The 18,380-nt window shown below is 39.9% G+C and overlaps 1 protein-coding gene across 1 annotated transcript in view; it reads right to left on the bottom strand.

The window, feature by feature from the left end:
* The window catches only part of DCAF1 (DDB1 and CUL4 associated factor 1), a 73,664-nt gene extending 56,790 nt beyond the window's left edge, over window positions 1–16,874 (bottom strand). The window contains exons 1-4 of the mRNA XM_064595586.1: window positions 16,716–16,874; window positions 8,201–8,318; window positions 2,678–2,754; window positions 431–504 (exon numbers count right to left, since the gene is read on the bottom strand). Coding sequence (XP_064451656.1) covers window positions 431–504; window positions 2,678–2,754; window positions 8,201–8,310 — 261 coding nt within the window. The 5' untranslated portion in view covers window positions 8,311–8,318; window positions 16,716–16,874. The remainder of the gene's footprint in view (window positions 1–430; window positions 505–2,677; window positions 2,755–8,200; window positions 8,319–16,715) is intronic.
* Between the last annotated feature and the right edge of the window lie 1,506 nt (window positions 16,875–18,380).

Raw genomic sequence — 18,380 nt, 5'->3', positions numbered from 1 at the left:
TTCTCAACAGCCCAGAGTTAGGGAAGGTATCTTTCTCTCCCTCCACATGCCCAACGCACACACCACAGTGTCGGTGCAGAATCATGCCTCATGTATCACTCTTAGTTTTCTATTCAGAAACCCAAGAAAATGTCTATATTCCCAAGCTTAAAATCATCTTGCCAAAGGGATGAGCACAGATGCCTTGTGAGTCCTTACCAGTATTCAACTCAACGAAGTATACACCGAAAAGAAAACACCTTGGCTACAACCAGGACTTTAGTAAGAAAGAAATCCAGGATGCTTATCTCGTTAAACCAATACCAAAAAAAAAAATCTACCCACTCTATTCCCAATTCTGTCAAGACCTCAGGAGAAAGGTCTTTACAAACAATAAAGGTATAGCATCTGCTAATGATAATCTCTGGAGAAAAGTAGGAAGCAAACCTACTGCATTCATGAAATCATCATTCTTGAAGAGTATTCTCAGCAAGTGGCCCAGCATACACTCTGGATCAGCTCGACCTACCAAAAAGAAGAGGGGAGGAACAAATAAGGAATAAGTAAGTCATCCCAGTCAAGCAAGTAAAACCTCTGGAAAGGCACCTGGGTTGTTACAATAACTATTAAAATGCTGCAAAAATAAAAGGAAACAAAAGATTCTTTTGATGAAATTAGATTTCATAAGAAACATGCTCTAAAATTAAAAGTGACAATATAAAAACTTGAGACACTGCTCTCTAACTTTCCCATCTCCCAGCAAATTGCCTACACAGCAATGCTCAATTACATGAAATGTGCTTTAGACCCACACCAGCATTGCAGTACACAAGGTCTAAAAAAGAAGCATAAAGGAGACTTAAGAGAAAGAAAAATCCTGATTTCCCAGCCAGATTAATGTAGGAAGCAAAACTTCTTTTGATGGGTGGACTGGAGGAGGTAAGACTCCAAGTCCAAACTCCCTTTCAACTATAATGCCAACAATACCAGAGATGCAGCCTCAAGCCTGTAATGATAGCCGAGGTTGTGGAGGCAGGGCTCAGGAGGGGAATCCCACTAAGCAATCGCTAACTCTAAAGATATGGTAACTTACCTTGGCCATCTTAACTTTCCAGGCCAGGAACCTAGGATCTACTCAATACACAGCCTAAAGGTAAAAGAATTAATGACTGGGAAAATTATTGGTTTTTAAAGCAGATACCATCTATTTTAATTTTCCTTTAAGATCATTAGAGTGGCAAATTTAGTCAAAGGATACAATTCAGGATGAAGAAAAGAGTGAGCTACTGATTCAAAGTTTCTACCAAGCTGTAATTAGTATTCCAAAGTAAATCACAAAAGGAAAAGTTACAGAATGGTATCATAAAAACTAGCTGAGGACCTCGGATTACCTAACTTTGTTTATAAAAGATGAAAACTGACACCTTCTTTTTATTAACAGAAATTATGCCTAATGACAAATATTGCTTAACGTAAGAGGTAGGGAGGAAAAAAGTCTTTAAATTTTCTACTGAAAAAAAGCGTATCATTCTGTCTCTCCCTTCTTCTTCATTACCATTTCATCCCTTCCAAGGCCTTTCCAAGGTCACTAAACATGATCATCTCTCTTTTAATTCTTTTCATAACCCCATACATTAATTTAATTTCTTATTTCACATTCACATTCGTACTTCTTCATGCTCTGACTGCTTTACTGAAGAATTAAATAGGTGAATAATACTCTAAAGTCACAAGTAGGGATGCTAGGACAAAGCAACAGGTATCACATAAATAACTGGACACTCAATCTGAAATGCCTAGCTTACTCATATTTGGGAACAAAAAAAGTCTAAGAGATAGAAATTAACCCTGTACTGATCAGGTAGGTATACAACGTTCTTATTTTTATAAGTCCCACTCATTCTCACATCTCTCCACATACAATATCTATCTCTTTTTTCCACAAAGGACTGCTTTTGACCTTACACAGAGAAAGTTTATATGCAGCATGGGCCCATATATGATTTAAGCTTTGCCAACTGGTACTCCACCTTAGAGAAAACATAAAATGGCAAAGTCTCGAGTCTCATATAGCTCTGTATCATACCAAATTCCATGCCAAAGCAGACTGGATTGTCATGGTTCTAATTAGCCCAAAATAAAGCCAAATTAACATGAAATGGCATACTTTAGCTGCTGAAATACTAAAGCAGACATTAAGAAACCTGTTTATTATTCAAGGTTCCAAGTATCAATTTCGTAACTGAAAACAAGGCACTGAATGCATTTTCAACTACATTTCCTCATTAGTAAAAGGATAATTATCCCTTTTTCTCCTTCAAAGAATCCAAGTTCATAACTGTTTCAAACTGTTGATTGAAAGATGAGGCACAAAGGATAATCTCTTTGGGGTTAAAAGTCAGAAAGGGAGAACATTTTTCCCTTTTTAAGTAACATACCAATGGTGTCAGTAAAGTATACCTACATAATTTAGTTCCTTGAAGTTAGTTATCTTCTATTTGATATGTAAACATTACAAATATTTCAATTTTTTCAGGAATTTATTTTTCCTCACTACTCCCACCTTGAGCAATATTTTAACAATTAGATGATCTTACAACCTAGCAGGAAAGATGCTATTTCAATTGTAAATTTTCCTATTAAGCTATTTCCTTTTGTTAGAAAATCAGAGTCAGGCTTAAGAGAACACAAGTCTCACCAGGATGTCGGTCATCAAATGGGTCTGGATCTCCCTTACGATATTCTTCAGTTTCTTTTTCAATCAATTCAGACATCCTAGCACAAAGGGAAGACAGGGTCAACTCTAGACAAGCATACTAAAAAATGTACCACCACCTACAATAGTCAATTCAACAATCAAGGTGTAAAATAGAAGCAAAAAGTGAGAAAAAAGATATTTCCCGATGAACACAGAGATCTAAACCACCATCTCATAAAACAATTTCCACTCCCAAACACATTCTTCTCTCCACTTTCTGGTCCAAAAAATAGCACTACCATCCCCTCAAGAGCCTAGGAGTCATCGTTAAAACCTTTTCTCCTCATCCCCCACAACAATAATTCTTGTCAGCTCTACCTAACAAAATATTTCCTGACTTCAATCATTTCTTTCAATCTTGACCATTCCTATCCTTGCCCAGAACACCATCAAATGCCTGAACTACTTGCAATAGCCTTTTCCCCAACTTCTTGCTTCAGTGCTTGACACAAAATTCATTCTCCAACTTCCAATGATTTACCACAATAACTTCAATTATACCCAAATACTATCATGGCTTACACCAACCCAGCTTCTGTCTGCATCTCTGACTTCTATTCTCCATTCTCCCTTCATTAAGCTTCAGTCATATGGCTTTCTTTGCTCTCCAAAGAGCCCAAGTTCATAATTGTTTCAGGACCTAAGTGCTATTACTTCAGCCTGTAATATTCGTCCTCCCACCTAAGCTCCCACCCCTACCCCAAGCCACCAATTATCTGCTTTCTCTCACCAAAGATTAGTTTTGCTTATTCTAGAATGTCATACAAATGGAATCATATACACTCTTTTCATAACTGGCTTCTTTAGTTCAGCATATTTTGAGTGATCCACGTTGTTTGTTGCGTGTATCAAGTCTTTTTTTATTGATGCTTTTTGAAACAAGAAAAATCACATTTTGAATACCCTAAGCAAGAATGACATTTTAACCTATTATAATGACAATCAAATACAAGGCTATCATACTCTCCAACCTCTACAATGCTCTGTCCTGACTCAAACTCTCCTATGTTTTATGCCCACAAAATCATACTTCCTATGGTGGTTCAATGGGTTAAGCATCTGCCTTCAGCTCAGGTCATGATCTCAGGGTCCTGGGATCGAGCCCCACATCAGGCTCTCTGCTCAGCAGGGAATCTGTTTCTCCCTCTCCCTCTCCTTCTGTGCTCTCCCTCTCTCAAATAAAGTCTTTAAAAAAAAACAAACAAAAACAAAACGATACTTCCTAGTCTTAAAAGCTAAGGTCCCTGCAAAAGCTCTTGCCTACTCTGGCACATTTTTCCCTGTTAAGGCTCAAAAATATTTCTACTTTTCTACCCTTCCCTTTAAACTCTGAAAATTCACTTTGCCACAAAGGGCTACCAAACAAAATATGTTTACAATTATACAGTGTAATATCTACCAATAACTTCTGTTGAAGTTCTGTTGAAACTAAGCAATATAGCACAGTAGAAGTGAAAAGATTCTGGAGCCAGCTGGCCAGGGTTCAAATCATACTTCTTCCACTGTGTATGACTCTGGTCAAGTTACTTAACCTTTCTATGCCTCATCTGTAAAATAAATCTTATAGAATTTCCTTGAGGTTTAAGGTAATATATGTTCTCTGCTTAAAATAAAACCTGACATGTGAGAGCTAATTAAGTATTGTTACAATGAAAACTGAGAATCAAAAACAAATAGAAAAACAATTTAAGGTAGATTTGACTGGGACAGGATAGGAAGGAGCCTTCTGGAGGCAGAACTCAAGTTGTTGAACTTGATGTAGGTGATAAGTTTTGCAAGTAAAGAATCCATCAAGCAGAGTACTGTATATATCTCAGTAATATAAACAAACAAACCACAGAACCTCGGTAATGCTCACATAGCTTGGCTCAATGCCAGTTCCTTTTCACAGAATCAAGTCAAAGGCTTAATTATAATAGATAATATAACAATACAAATAATAAATAAAAGGTCAAAGTTATAAGAAGCCACACACATTTTTCTTAGGAAAACTGTCAAAAAATCATGAAATTTGTGGCCTATAAAAGAATAGGCAAGGGGCGCCTGGGTGGCTCAGTCGGTTAAGCGACTGCCTTCGGCTCAGGTCATGATCCTGGAGTCCAGGGATCGAGTCCCGCATTGGGCTCCCTGCTCGGCGGGGAGTCTGCTTCTCCCTCTGATCCTCCTCCCTCTCACGCTCTCTGTCTCTCATTCTCTCTCTCACAAATAAATAAAATCTTTAAAAAAAAAAAAAAAAAGAATAGGCAAGCCTGAAATTCATTGCTTTTCAAGGAATATACCAAAACACCTACACCTGCAGCCAGTAGAGGTGGGGGGGTTAAGGGAGAAACCATAGACGTGTGAAAGAATTTAGGAAATATTCAGTGAACTAACACACCCACAATCTGGATAGGAATTGCCCCTTTCTAAAATAAACTATACTTTTAATTCATTTTACTGTCTCTTAACACTTCCTGTCTAAAGATCTTTTAAAGATCCTGCTCCATGTAACTTTATTTTCCATTCCTACCTTATATTCACCCTCCACTCAGGTGAGGCCCATTTCCTCACTGCCACAAAAACATGTCCCAGTTCCTTCTCCCCTCAATGCTTTTTTCAGTCACATTTTTCACTTCTCCTAGAAAACCCTGACTCTTTGCTTTTCATCAAGCTATATTCTACCATCTTTCAAGTCCCTATTCCAAAAAACCTTTACCACATCCTGTACTGGATTACCACTCCTAACTGGAGTTAGAAGTTAAAAGCCGTAATTTCAAGCTTAGCTTTCCGCTATCTGGTTATGTTGTTTTTGCAGGTAGCTCCAAGGATGGCTGTCATTTAACAACGTAGCTCTCAGTGATACTTTTAGTGACAAATGAAATTAGGTTCAAGGAAGTATCTGACAGTCCCCACACACAAAAGGTCCTCAAATATTTGTTGAGTGAATAAAAGAAACCAACTCATTCAAGTTCTTTCCATTCTCATAACCCATGCAATATTTAGGAATCATATTGCCCAGTTTAGCACTTCATTATATACTAATTTGTACTACTCTTCATTGTTTCATATCTGTTAGTTGCCTCCCAGACGGTTATCTCCTTGAAGACAGAGCCCCTCTACTTTAGGCTTTACACTACTGAGTATCATAGCACAGTGACAAAGTTGAGGGTCAAATATGATTACGGATGTGAAATAATCTTTTTTTTTTTTTTAAGATTTTATTTATTTATTTGAGACAGAGAGAATGAGATACAGAGAGCATGAGAGGGAGGAGGGTCAGAGGGAGAAGCAGACTCCCTGCCAAGCAGGGAGCCCGATGCGGGACTCGATCCCGGGACTCCAGGATCATGACCTGAGCCGAAGGCAGTCGCTTAACCAACTGAGCCACCCAGGCGCCCAGGATGTGAAATAATCTTGAAAATAAAACACTATCTTTAGTATATGTACTCAATAAATATTTTTTCCAATTAAGTGAACCTACCACTAACATTAATATCCCTATTTATGACTCTATCCTCTCAGTCACACCAATAATCACATTTTAACTGCACAATACTTAGATTCTTTAAATTCACTGTGGCTGCATTTCAAGTATCTTGTGATTGATTAGTAGTTCTTAATCTCCACTGCCTCTACAAATTAAAATCCATGTTCCACCAGTAAGCAATAATCCTGTTTCTAAAAAAAATGTACTTTTTACATGTTCCCCATGTATCAAGAGCAACAAAGCATTTATCCCCACTTAAATTTTCGTAAGATCATAAGTTCTCTTTATTCCTCTAGAATACATCATTGCACAAACAAAAGGCCTTTTTCTCTGCTATATCAAAGATTAAATGTTAAAGATCCCCATGTTCCACTGACCGCCTCCTTAGAAAAACCATGGGCATCCCTCTCTGGCCTTTATTTTTCACTCTCCTGTTTCACACATGATTCAGGAAAATTATGTCCCACACAGTTGCTATGTACCAGGCATGCACATGTCATTGTCTGTGGAGACACCAATAAAAAGGTATAGTACCTGTCTTTAAAAAAACTTATAATTAAAAAAAAAAAAACCTTACAATTTAGTGAAATAACACATGCAACAAAAAAATCATAGTACAATTTGGTTAAGAGTTAAAATGGGGGAAATTATAATTATACATTTTATATATACATCTGTGTGTGTACATACACACACACACAAATGACTGGAGTATTAAAAAAGAAAAAAAAAAGGAGTGCCCAAACCTACGTGGGGATGTCAAAGTCAGAGTTTTACAGACCTGATTCTCAAACTGCTTCTCGAAAGGATGAGCGTTTGCCAGGCAGACAGACATACCAAGGAAAGGCATTTCAGGCCAAAGAAACAGCAAGCATAAAGGCACACAGACATTAGAAAATATGGTACTATTCCTTACTGAAGAAGACTAACACTATGAGGCAGAAAAAAGAGGTAGAGGCCAAATCATAAATGGCCTCATAGGGGCGCCTGGGTGGCTCAGTCGTTAAGCATCTGCCTTCAGCTCAGGTCACGATCCCAGGGTCCTGCTTCTCCCTCTCCCACTCCCCCTGCTTGTGTTCCCTCTCTAGCTGTCTCTCTGTCAAATAAATTAATAAAATCTTTAAAAAATAAATAAGTAAATAAAATAAATAAATAAATGGCTTCGTAGGCCACTCTAAAATAGAGTATAGGAAAATATTCTGTAGGAAAAATAGAGCCAGAGAAGAGGTATGATCAAAGGTATGACAATCAGATTTGTGTATAAGAGGACTCTTTCAGCAAAGAGGAGGATATGTTAGAAGATGGTAAACTGGAGATGGAGAGAAAATTCACACTGCCTAAGAGGCCAGTCAAAACATGATCAGTATCTAATAAAGTGGTAAGGGGGAATGGGGAAGAAGAGAAAGCAGAAATTCTCAGGGCCTGGGGACTAAACTGTGTTAGCATAAGAAGACACTGCACACCAAAGTGGAGAGTACAAAAGCACAAACTGTGAATGAGAAAGGAAGCAGAATGAAGATGATAAGCTCTATTGTAGACATGGTATGTTCAGGTGTCTGCAAATAGCCAGGTAAAGATGTGTACACTAAGCAGCTGAGAAAAAGGTCTGAAATTTTTAAAAAGAGGGATCTGAAGTAGAAATAGTGATTTGAAAGTTAACCTAAGAATAATGTTTTAAATCATGGATAGGAATGAAACTATCTAGGTAGAATATTTAGGGTGAAGAGAAAAAAGAACCACCAACAAAACCCTAAGGGTGAAACACAGACAAGAGAAGAACCTACAAAGGAGAATAAGAACCAACAGCCTGAGAAGAAAAGTAAGAAAACTTCAAGAAGTAGTGAGATAAAGACTAGTTCTGAAAGAAAAAAATGGATTTAGAATTCACAGTCAAGATGAAAATGTTCCCATACTATCCTCCAATTTTTTCAATTGAATTTTTCAATTTTCAATCCTTTTTTCAAATGAATTTCTAAAAAAAACATAACTGTTCATACCTGGTAAGGATAGGTACCATGTCCTGTCCACTGCCATGTTCCTTTTCCCACTGCTCCAGCAGGGTAGTGAGCTCAGCTTTGGAGTCCACATGTACCGCTACTGTAGTCATGGCTTGGCCTAAGGAATCAAAAATACACGTAAATAACACATGAACACAGGCAAATAAACCTGACATGCTTCCTACAAAAAAGTGAGAAGGGGGGAGAAGAGGGATGAGCAAGCAACAAAAAACTTAACTCCCAGACCCTTCAGATAATTTTATTTGTGGTACAATGGGAAACCCAGCATTGGGAGCCAGGATACTCTTCTTCAAGTCCTTTCACCCCCTCCCAACCTCGGTTTGCTCAACTGTCAACTGAGACAAGGAACTGGATCAAAATCGTGATTCTCACCCTTTCTAGGATCAGGAACCCCTCTAAGAAACGGACAAAAAGCTAGGGTCCCTTTCTCTCCTCAAAACTGCATACACCTGGGGCACCTGGATGGCTCAGTGGGTTAAGCGTCTGACTCTTGGTTTCGGCTCAGGTCATGACGTCCCGGTCATGGGATCAAGCCCCGCACTGATCAGCGAGGAGTCGTCAGCTTTGGATTCTCTCTCCCTCTCCTTCCCCTTCTGCCACTCCCCCCGCCTCTCTAAAAATTATTATAATCTTTTTTTTTTAAATGCATACACCTACATACTACACACACACACAAATCCCTACTCTAGATCTCTGAGGTCCAAAACTTTGAAGCTACCTTTTTTAGTAGAAAATGTGGCAAAAATCACTCCCCAAAATATTCTGCTCTTCTAAGTCTTTGGGGGAAAGTTCTATGAAAGATAAATAATATGTCCCTGTCAATTCTTTTTTTCTTTTAAGAATTTATTTATTTGAGAGAGAGAGCAAGTGTGAGAGAGCACAAGCAGGGGGAGAGGGAGAAGTGGGATCCCCACTGAGCAGGGAGCCTGATGTGGGGCTCCATCCTAGGACCCTGGGATCATGACCTGAGCCGAAGGCAGACATTTAATCGACTGAGCCACCCAGGTGCCCCATCCCTGTCAATTCTTAACAAAAGGTCAAAAACTAAAGTGGGTATCATGAAAGTTTAGAAGGAGCATTGTAATTATAAGCCCATTTGTCTTTCACGCTTCCTAATCTCTCTCACAGCTGATTTCCTAGAAGGAGCATGAGAGGCTAGAGATAGAGAAGTTGTTGGGCCAAGTGGTCAGCCCAGGGATACAGAAGGACAGGGAGCTGAGATGAGCTTTGCAGGAGCCGCCTGAGAAATCCACATGAGGAAAAGAGGTTTATTTATAAGGGGCTCCAAAAGGGATAAATGAGACCCAAATGTTTAGATGGTTTACAGATCAACTTCTTTGCCAAAGCAGTCTTAGGATCAAAATGTCAGACCTTCCATGTGCAATTTGTACTTTCACAGAAATAGCAACAATTCTATAAAAACAGTCTAACACCAGAAAGAGATTACTGGCTGATCTAGGATTATTATTGACTCTTCTAAAGATACCTACCGTAAGACCAAAGGAAATACTTGTGAAAGATACCACCAACTCTCTAAAATGTAAACACTGTGTTTTAATAAAGTAGAGGCAATTCTAATAGCGAACAGTGATTCATGTCACTGGAGATTATGTGTTTCAAAAAAACCACTTTTTTTAATTTAAAGCCTTCTTTTCTACAGAGAAGAATCCACATTTTCAGTCTTTCTAGCCAGTCAGAAAAGGAAATGCTGCAGGTGTGACTAATACGGACCTCTGACTTTAACAATCCAGGCTGTACTTTTGACCTCAATCAACTAACCATGCATTTTTAAAAATAACCTTATTTGGAATAATTTTAGATTTACAAGAAAGTTGCAAAGGTATTAGAATTCACATATACCCCTTACCCAGTTCAGCTACTCCTAATGCCATCGTATTATTTTATAGGGGAATAATGTCAAAATTAAGAAACCCAACATTGGTATATTATCATTAACTAAACTCAACTTGTTTCAGATTTCACAAATTTTTCCATCCATGTCCTTTTTCTGTTCCAAGATCTCATCCAGGATACTACACTGCATTTAGGTGTCATGTCTCCTCATGTACTTTGGTCTATGACAGTTTTTGAGTTGTTCCTTGTTTTTCATGACCTTGACAATCCTGAGGAATACTGGGGGGGTGGGGGGGGGAGAGTGGGGGCATTTCATGATAAAGATCTAGAAACTGTGCAAAGAATTTAACAGCAAAATTAAGCTCCTAAGACACATCCTAAAAGTGTAAGAGAGAGATGGCTTTACTGGTGAACTCTAATAAAATGTTTAAAGAAAATTAACATCAATCCTCAAATTCTTCCACAAAATAGAAGAGGAAGAACACTTCCTAATCTATTCCATGAAGCCAACATTACTCTGATGCCTAAGCCAAATAAAGCCAACACAAGAAAACTACAGACAAATATCTTTTATTAATACACATGCAAAAATCTCAACAAAATACTAGCAAGCTGAATACAGCAGCACATTAACAGAAATATATATCATGACCAAGTGGGATTTATCCTAGAAATGCAAAGGTGGTTTGACATACAAAAATCAACTAATGTAACATATTAATAGGATGACAGAAAAAAAACATGTTCATCTGATTAATATGGAAAAAGCATCTGATAAAATCCATTACCCTTCTGTGGATAAAAAAAAAAAAACACTCAAATTGGGAACAGAAGAGAACTTCCTCAACATGGTAGAGGGCATTAAAAAAAAAAAAAAAAACCCACAGCTAACATTATAGTCAATGGTGAGACTGAAAGCTTTCTCCCTAAAATCACAAAAAAAGACAAGGATGCCTGCTTTCACACTTATATTAAACATCACACTAGAGCTCTAGCGAGAGCAATTAGGTAAGAAAAAGAAAGAAAAGGCATCCAAGTTGGAAAAGAGGAAGTAAAACTATCCTTATTCACAGATGACATGATTCTATACAGAAAGAATCTGCAAAAAACTAGTAGTGCTAATTAACAAATTTTAGCAGTCACAGAGTAGAGATCAACACACAGAAATCAGGTATACTGCTATATGCCAGCAATGAACAATCCAAATACGAAATTAAGAAAACAATTTCACTGGGGCACCTGGCTGGCTCAGTCAGAAGAGCATGCAACTCTTGATCTCAGGGCTGTGAGTTTGAGCCCCACACTGAGTGTAGAAATTACTAAAAATAAATAAAATAAAATGAACTTAAAAAAAAACAGTATCATTTATAATAGCACCAAAAATAATAAAATATTAAGGAATAAGTTTAACCCCAAAAAGCACAAGACTTATACACTAAAATCTATAATACACTGCTGGGATAAACTAGAGAAGAACTAAATAAATAAATGGAAAGACATCTTATGTTTATGGATTAGAAGACTTAATATTGTTAAGATGGCAATACTCTCTAAAGTGGTCAATAGTCAATACAATCCCTATCAAAATCGTAATGACCTTTTTTTGCAAAAATGGAAACCAAAACTATCTTAAAAAGAACAAAGTTGGAAAATTCACACTTCTGATTTCAAAACTTAGTACAAGCCTACAGTGATCAAAACACTATCCTACTGCCATTAGGATAGGCACATACACCAGTGCAAAAGAACTGAGAGTCCAGAAATAAAATCTCACATTTATGGCTAACTAATTTTCAGTTAAGTGTGCCAGACCATTCAACAGGGAAAGAATTTATTGAAAGACCAGTGGACTGTTAGTAGAAAGACTAACGGTATTTCAACAAATTCTGCTGAGAAAACTGGATATCCACATGCAAAAGAATAAAGATGAATCCTTGACTCATACCACATAAAAAAATTAGTTCAAAATGGATAAAGACCTAGATGTAGAAGCTTAAACTATAAAACTCTTAGAGGTAAACATAGGGGTAAATCTTCGTGACCCTGAAACTGGCAAAGGATTTTTACTTGTGACACCAAAAGCATAAGCAACAAAACAACAAACAGATAAATTAGACTTAACCTTTAAAACTTTTGTGCATCAAATGACATTGTCAAGAAAATGAAAAGACAAACCATGAAATGGGAAAAAATATTTGCAAATCATGTATCTGATAAGGATCCTGGATAGGATATATAAAGAACTCCTACAATTCAATAACAACAACAACAAACCCCAATTTTAAAATGGGCCGAAGGGCGCCTGGGTGGCTCAGTTGGTTAAGCATCTGCCTTTGGCTCAGGTCATGATCCCAGGGTCCTGGGATTGAGTCCCGCATCAGGCTCCCTACTCAGGGGAGAGCCTGCTTCTCCCTCTGCCCCTCCCCCCGGTCATGCTCACTCATGTGCACGCTCTTTCTCTCTCGCAAAAATTAATTAATTAAAATGGGCAGAGATCCTAAATGGGCGCTTCTCCAAAGATCCACAAATGGCTAACAAATACATGAAAATATGCTTAACATAAGCCATCAGAGAAATGAAAATCAAAACCACAGTGAGATACCACTAACACCTACTAGAATGACTCTAACCAAAAAATCAGAAAATAAGCATTGGCAGGATGTGGAGAAACTGGAATGCACACTGCTAGTGGGAATGTAAAATGGCACAACTACGGAAAACAGTCTGGCCCCTCCTCAAAAAGTTTTAAGAAAAAGTTAAATATAGAATTACCATATGACCCAGTAATTCCACATCAAGGTATATACCCAAAAGAATTGAAAACAGATATTCAAAGAAATATTTGTACACAAATGTTCAAAGTAGCATACTCGCAATAGCCAAAAGATGTTCATCAAAGGATGAATAGATAAACAAAACATAGTTACATTCATACAATGCACTATTATTCAGCCACAGAAAGAAATGAAGTACTGATAGATGTTAGAGCTACTAATGAAAACTGAAAATATGCTAAGTGAAAGAAGCCAGGCACAAAAGGTTATATGTTGTAGGATTCTATTTATGTGAAACATCCAGAATAGATAAATCCATCAGAAAGCTGCCTACTGGTTGCCAGGGGCTTGGGGAAGGGGGAAATATGGAATGATGGAAATTGGGTGATGAAAATGTCTTGGAACTAAAAGAGGTAATGGTTGCACAACATCATTAGTGATCAATCTATAGTATGTGAATTTTACCACAATTTTTTTTTAAGTGGAAAAAAAGGGGTGCCTAGGTGGCTCAATCAGCTAAGCGCCCAACTCTTGATCTCAGCTCAGGTCTCGATCACAGGGTTGTGAGTTCAAACCCCACATTGGGCTCCATGTGCAGTGCGGAGCCTACTTTAAAAAACTAAAAATAAAAATAAAAAAATAAAGGGGCGCCTGGGTGGCTCAGCCAGATAAGCATCTCCCTTCTGCTCAGGGTCCTGGGATCAAGCCCCTCATCAGGCTCCCTTCTAGGTGGGGAGCCTGCTTCTGCTTCTCCCTCTCCCTCTGCCGCTCCCCCTGCTTGTGCTTGCTCTTTCTCTGTCGAATAAATAAATACAATCTTTAAAAAAATAAAAATAGGGGTGCCTGGGTGGCTCAGTCGTTAAGCGTCTGCCTTCGGCTCAGATCATGATCCCAGGGTCCTGGGATGGAGCCCCACATCTGGCTCCCTGCTCCACGGGAAGCCTGCTTCTCCCTCTCCCACTCCCCTTGCTTGTGTTCCTTCTCTTGCAGTGTCTCTCCCTGCCAATAAATAAATAAAATCTTAAAAAATAAAAAATAAAAAAATAAAATGGAAAAAAGAAGATCAGGTGGAAATGCCTATTGGTTAACCTAAGTGACCAACATAGTAGAGCACATAAAGCCAAAGTTTAAGGCAAACATTACATTTAATAAAGGTCAACTCAAGAGCATTAAAATAACAGAATTTTAGAGTTCAATTTAGAAACATATTCTTTTCAAAACTTGCAATTAAGTATGCTTAAGAATAACTATAACTTTGGAAATGATCACTTGCCCAGGAAAAATATAAACTCAGACTAAAATAATATCGATGATAATTCATTCAACTATCAATGAAAGACAATTAATATAAAATGTTAAAGGTGCAGTCATCTTGTGCATAGACAGCGAAGGTACATTACTTAATTCACCATGTTTTAAAGTGAGCTCTTTAAGTGGTACACAGAATTTATGGCCTATCCAATAATGACACAATAGTTACCAATTACTGAATATTAATATGAGACAGATATTTGGCTAATTTCTTATGTTATTCTGAATTTTCACAACCACCTTGCCCTTTTTTACAGATGACAGAATGGACTGAGAGAAGTCCCAAAGACCAATCAATTGGTACTTGGTAGAAAAGGGTTTCAAGCATTCACATGCCAACTCGGCAAATATACCTATGAGATCTTGGTCAAGTTATTTAACTTCTCCAAATCTCGACTGCCTTATCTGTAAAATGGAAATGGTTGTTGTGAGGGTTAAACGGTAATACTGTCCATACAATGAAATAATATAAAAAATACAAAAAATATGTGGAACGTCTTCATCCTAAAGGTTGCCTGCCAATATTTAGGGGTGATGTGTCTGCAACTAATTTCCAAATGATTCCACAAAATAAGAAATACCACACCTATAGAGAAAATATAACAAAATATCAATAATCAGAAATGAACAAGTGTTCATTTCACTACTCTTTCAACCATTTGAAAATTTCCATAATTAAGAAGTTGAAAAAAAATTAAGACGGATTTCCTTTCCTAATTTGAACCAGCTCTCAAATATATGTCAAATGAGAAAAGCAAAGTGTATGTATATGCATGCACCCACTCCTTGAATAAAGTATCTCTGGACGAACACACAAGAAACAGATAATACCTATTACTCTTGTGCAGGTAACAGACTTTCTGAGAAGTAATGGTAGGATAAAGATTTTTCAGGATAGGTTATTAACCCAGCTCTATCATTTTTCCGCTATTTTGTAAACTTAACTGTTTAAATCATAAAATCTGTCCTCCCCAAATACACAATATTTAATGGCCTATTCGGCAGAAACTACACCAAAGCCTAAAATCAAGTCCATGTTAAGGACAGATCTCATAAGGTTAAAATCGGGAAACAAATGTCTTAAAGCATTCTTCCTTATTGGGAAAAAAAAAAAAAAAAGCGGGGGGAGGGGGAGAAATCCAAGTTTGGAGCTTCAAGTAAAATTTACCCAATAATTAATATGACATATAAGATCATACAGAACAATTTTCTATTAGCGTCCATGACATGACAAGAAAATAATGAAACTGATATAAGCCCAACTGCATTCATTTCAAACTCTTGTGGTTCATTCTACCAGATTCCTCCCCTATTAAACTTAATAACTGTACAACAGGTAGAACAGTAAAACACTGCTCAACTACTCAAGAGATTTTGAACATAAAATGATTTCCTCTATGTTCTCCATTTTCTGTACCTATTATATCCTTAACATCCAAAATATATCACCACTCAAAAATAGGTAATACTGCTATATACAAAAATCTTGACAGATCAAGCAAAAAAATACCGAATCAATTCCTAAAGAGTCTACATATACAAGCTTATATAAACCTTAAAGGTAAACTCCAATACACTGGAAAAGAAAATTACAGGACGACACTGCCAATGAACCCCTCACTCTGTACATTAAAGCGTGTAGAACAGGAAGATGATGCTAATAATTAAACGTGTATACTAATTAAAAGGCTTAACTGAGAAGGCAGAGTAAAGAAAAACTGAGGACAATATGACGTATGCAAAGACGATTCATTGAACCATTACACACTCCAAAATTATTCATCAACAAATGCGAAACCCAAGCGCTGACACTTGGGTAAGAGGAAGTGAGACGGAAATCGTCCAGGAAGCCAAGAGTTAAGCAAATGCCTGTCACCCCAGTTGAAAACGACTAGAACCCCCGGAAACAGGTTCCCGGGAAGCTTGGCGGGCACTCAGGTTTGGTTCCACGCTGCAAGACCCACACACCTCTCTCTCCAACCCTCCCCTCCACCAGGGGGTGGGAGGAGTGCCCGGAAAGCTCCGCCCCCCTCGCCCGGTCAGAAAGCCGGACGGGTGCAAAGGGAGGTGGCACGAGGCCGAGGGAGGGGAGAGCCCGCCCAGGTGACTGGAGCTGGAGGCGGAGACACAGCCTGGGAAGGGGGCCGCCGTACGGCAGGGAAGATGGAGCCCCCCAGCCCGTACGGAACGGAAAATGGAAAGACTGGAAGGAAAAAGGTTGACGAGGGGAATGAGAGGCACCCCTCCTCCAGGCAGCGGCAAGCACATCCCTGCCCCCCAATCCGGGCGGAAGAGTTACTCTCGGGAAGCTTCTTTTGCGGACTGGAAGAAGAATGCGGAGGCCCCGCCCCCGAGCCAAGAATCTGGAGGAGGAAAAGTCCTGTCAGGCCCCGGACCCAGCCTCCCGGCCGGCCCGGCCCGCCCCCTCCCCGCCGGCGGCCCAGGCAGGTGCCGCCCCTCCCCCAGTCCGGCGCCCACTCTCCCTCCCGCCCGGCCACGCGCCCTGTCTTCTCTCGGCCTTCCCAGAGAGCCGTCTCCCTCCTTTCCCCACTCACCTTCCCGGGCGGCTCGGCCGCTCCCCCCTGACCCCGCCAGCGGCCACAGTTCACACACACCGCCTCAGGTCCCGCACTCACTCTCCCTCACTCACACACAGCGCGACCACAGATCCAGAGCGGCCCACATATTATGCGTCACTCGCGTGCTACGTGCCCCGCGCGCGCGAGCGCGCGCGCGCCCCGACTTGGCGCGAGGCTCGCTGGCAGGGGGTGGGAGGAGAAATCGAAGAGCCGCGGGGCCTCCTGGGAAATGAAGTTCAGCTTGTAGGGGCGGGGCCTACCAGTCTTGATTGGTGCTTGAGCACTTACTCCCCGCGCATTGACTTCTGGGCTTTATAGTTTTTCCGCATTGACGCGAACCGCTGTGTACTCATTGGCAGCTTCGGAAGGCGGAAGCGAATAGAGAGGGATCCGATCCACCCAAGCCAGCGTTACAACCACTTGACACCTTCTCAGTACCTTGTTCTGCCCTGTGTGACAGGGGTGAGCCTCTGTTCTATTCTCTCATTTGCCCCATTATACCTAGAGTATACCAGTGTTTAGGAAAATATTTCCCACAAGCATATCAGAAATCACAGCACTCATTAAACAGAAGGCACTGGTTTTTCTTTGTCTTTATGTTCAAGACCTAACCTGTAGGATCAATATTTATCCAGGTCTTATGTGGGACAGAGAAAAGGGAAAAAATTAAAAGACCATAGATTAAGGCAGGGCTGACCTCAGAGGTCATCTAATTTAATTCCTTTATTTTGTAGCTGGGAAAAGAAAGGCCCAGAAAGAGTGAATGACTTGCCTAACATCCCACAAGCAATTAGCAGTGGAACCAGAACGACTCCTGACTCTGCCTCAGGTGTCCCTTTTTAGGGACATGAAAAATAAATGTGACTCCACAGCTGACAGAATCTCCCTGACAAGATCCTACCCAGCCTTTCTTTCTCTGGGAGTACTGAGCAAGTTTCTATGCATTTCTATGGAGTCCTTACAGACAACACTTTAACAGGGGTGGGGACACAGGACACAGCAAGCCTGCTGCTGTGCTCAGGTTCCACAACTAGTAAGAAGCTAGCCAGAGCCTGGATGCAGGTCTCTTGATTCCATTCCCTGCTTTCCAGAAGAGACCTCCCTCCTCATTTGTAATTTGGAGTAGCTGCTCAGGCACAAAATTCTAGAGTGTGAGGTGGCAGCACCACAGACCTGTCACCTCTCTGCAACCCCTTCACCTGCCATGACACACAGCTCACTTCTCTGTGCTTCTGGAACTTTGCCTCTATTAGTAACGGGCACTACCATTTCCTTTGACTTTATAGCCGTCCCAGCTCTGAGCCAAGTGTTTAACCGAAACTTTTTCATACAAACTTCACTACCACCCCCACAGAGTAGATACGGGTAGCCACCCATACACATGAGAAATCTGAGCCCAGAGAAGTGGCCCAAGGAACGGGGCGCCCAGGTTTGTGGGTCCAGAGGCTGCACTCACAACTTTCCTACCCCTATCCTCTAGTACTCCTACAGCTGAATTTCCTGCCATGCCTCCCTGAGCCATGAATCCAAAATGCATGAGGTTGGAACATTTAAGCCTTAGATAACTCCCCTCTTTCCATGGTCTAGCTAGCACAACAGTGATTTCCCTGCTGACTGGGGTCCTGAAAGAGCCTTCGTGGG

This window comes from Mirounga angustirostris, unplaced genomic scaffold (genome assembly GCF_029215605.1).
Source record: "Mirounga angustirostris isolate CCGP_5_RB_7025 unplaced genomic scaffold, mMirAng1.0.hap1 SCAF_1, whole genome shotgun sequence".
Classification (NCBI taxonomy): domain Eukaryota; kingdom Metazoa; phylum Chordata; class Mammalia; order Carnivora; family Phocidae; genus Mirounga; species Mirounga angustirostris.
This window is presented reverse-complemented; position numbering and strand designations above follow the sequence as displayed.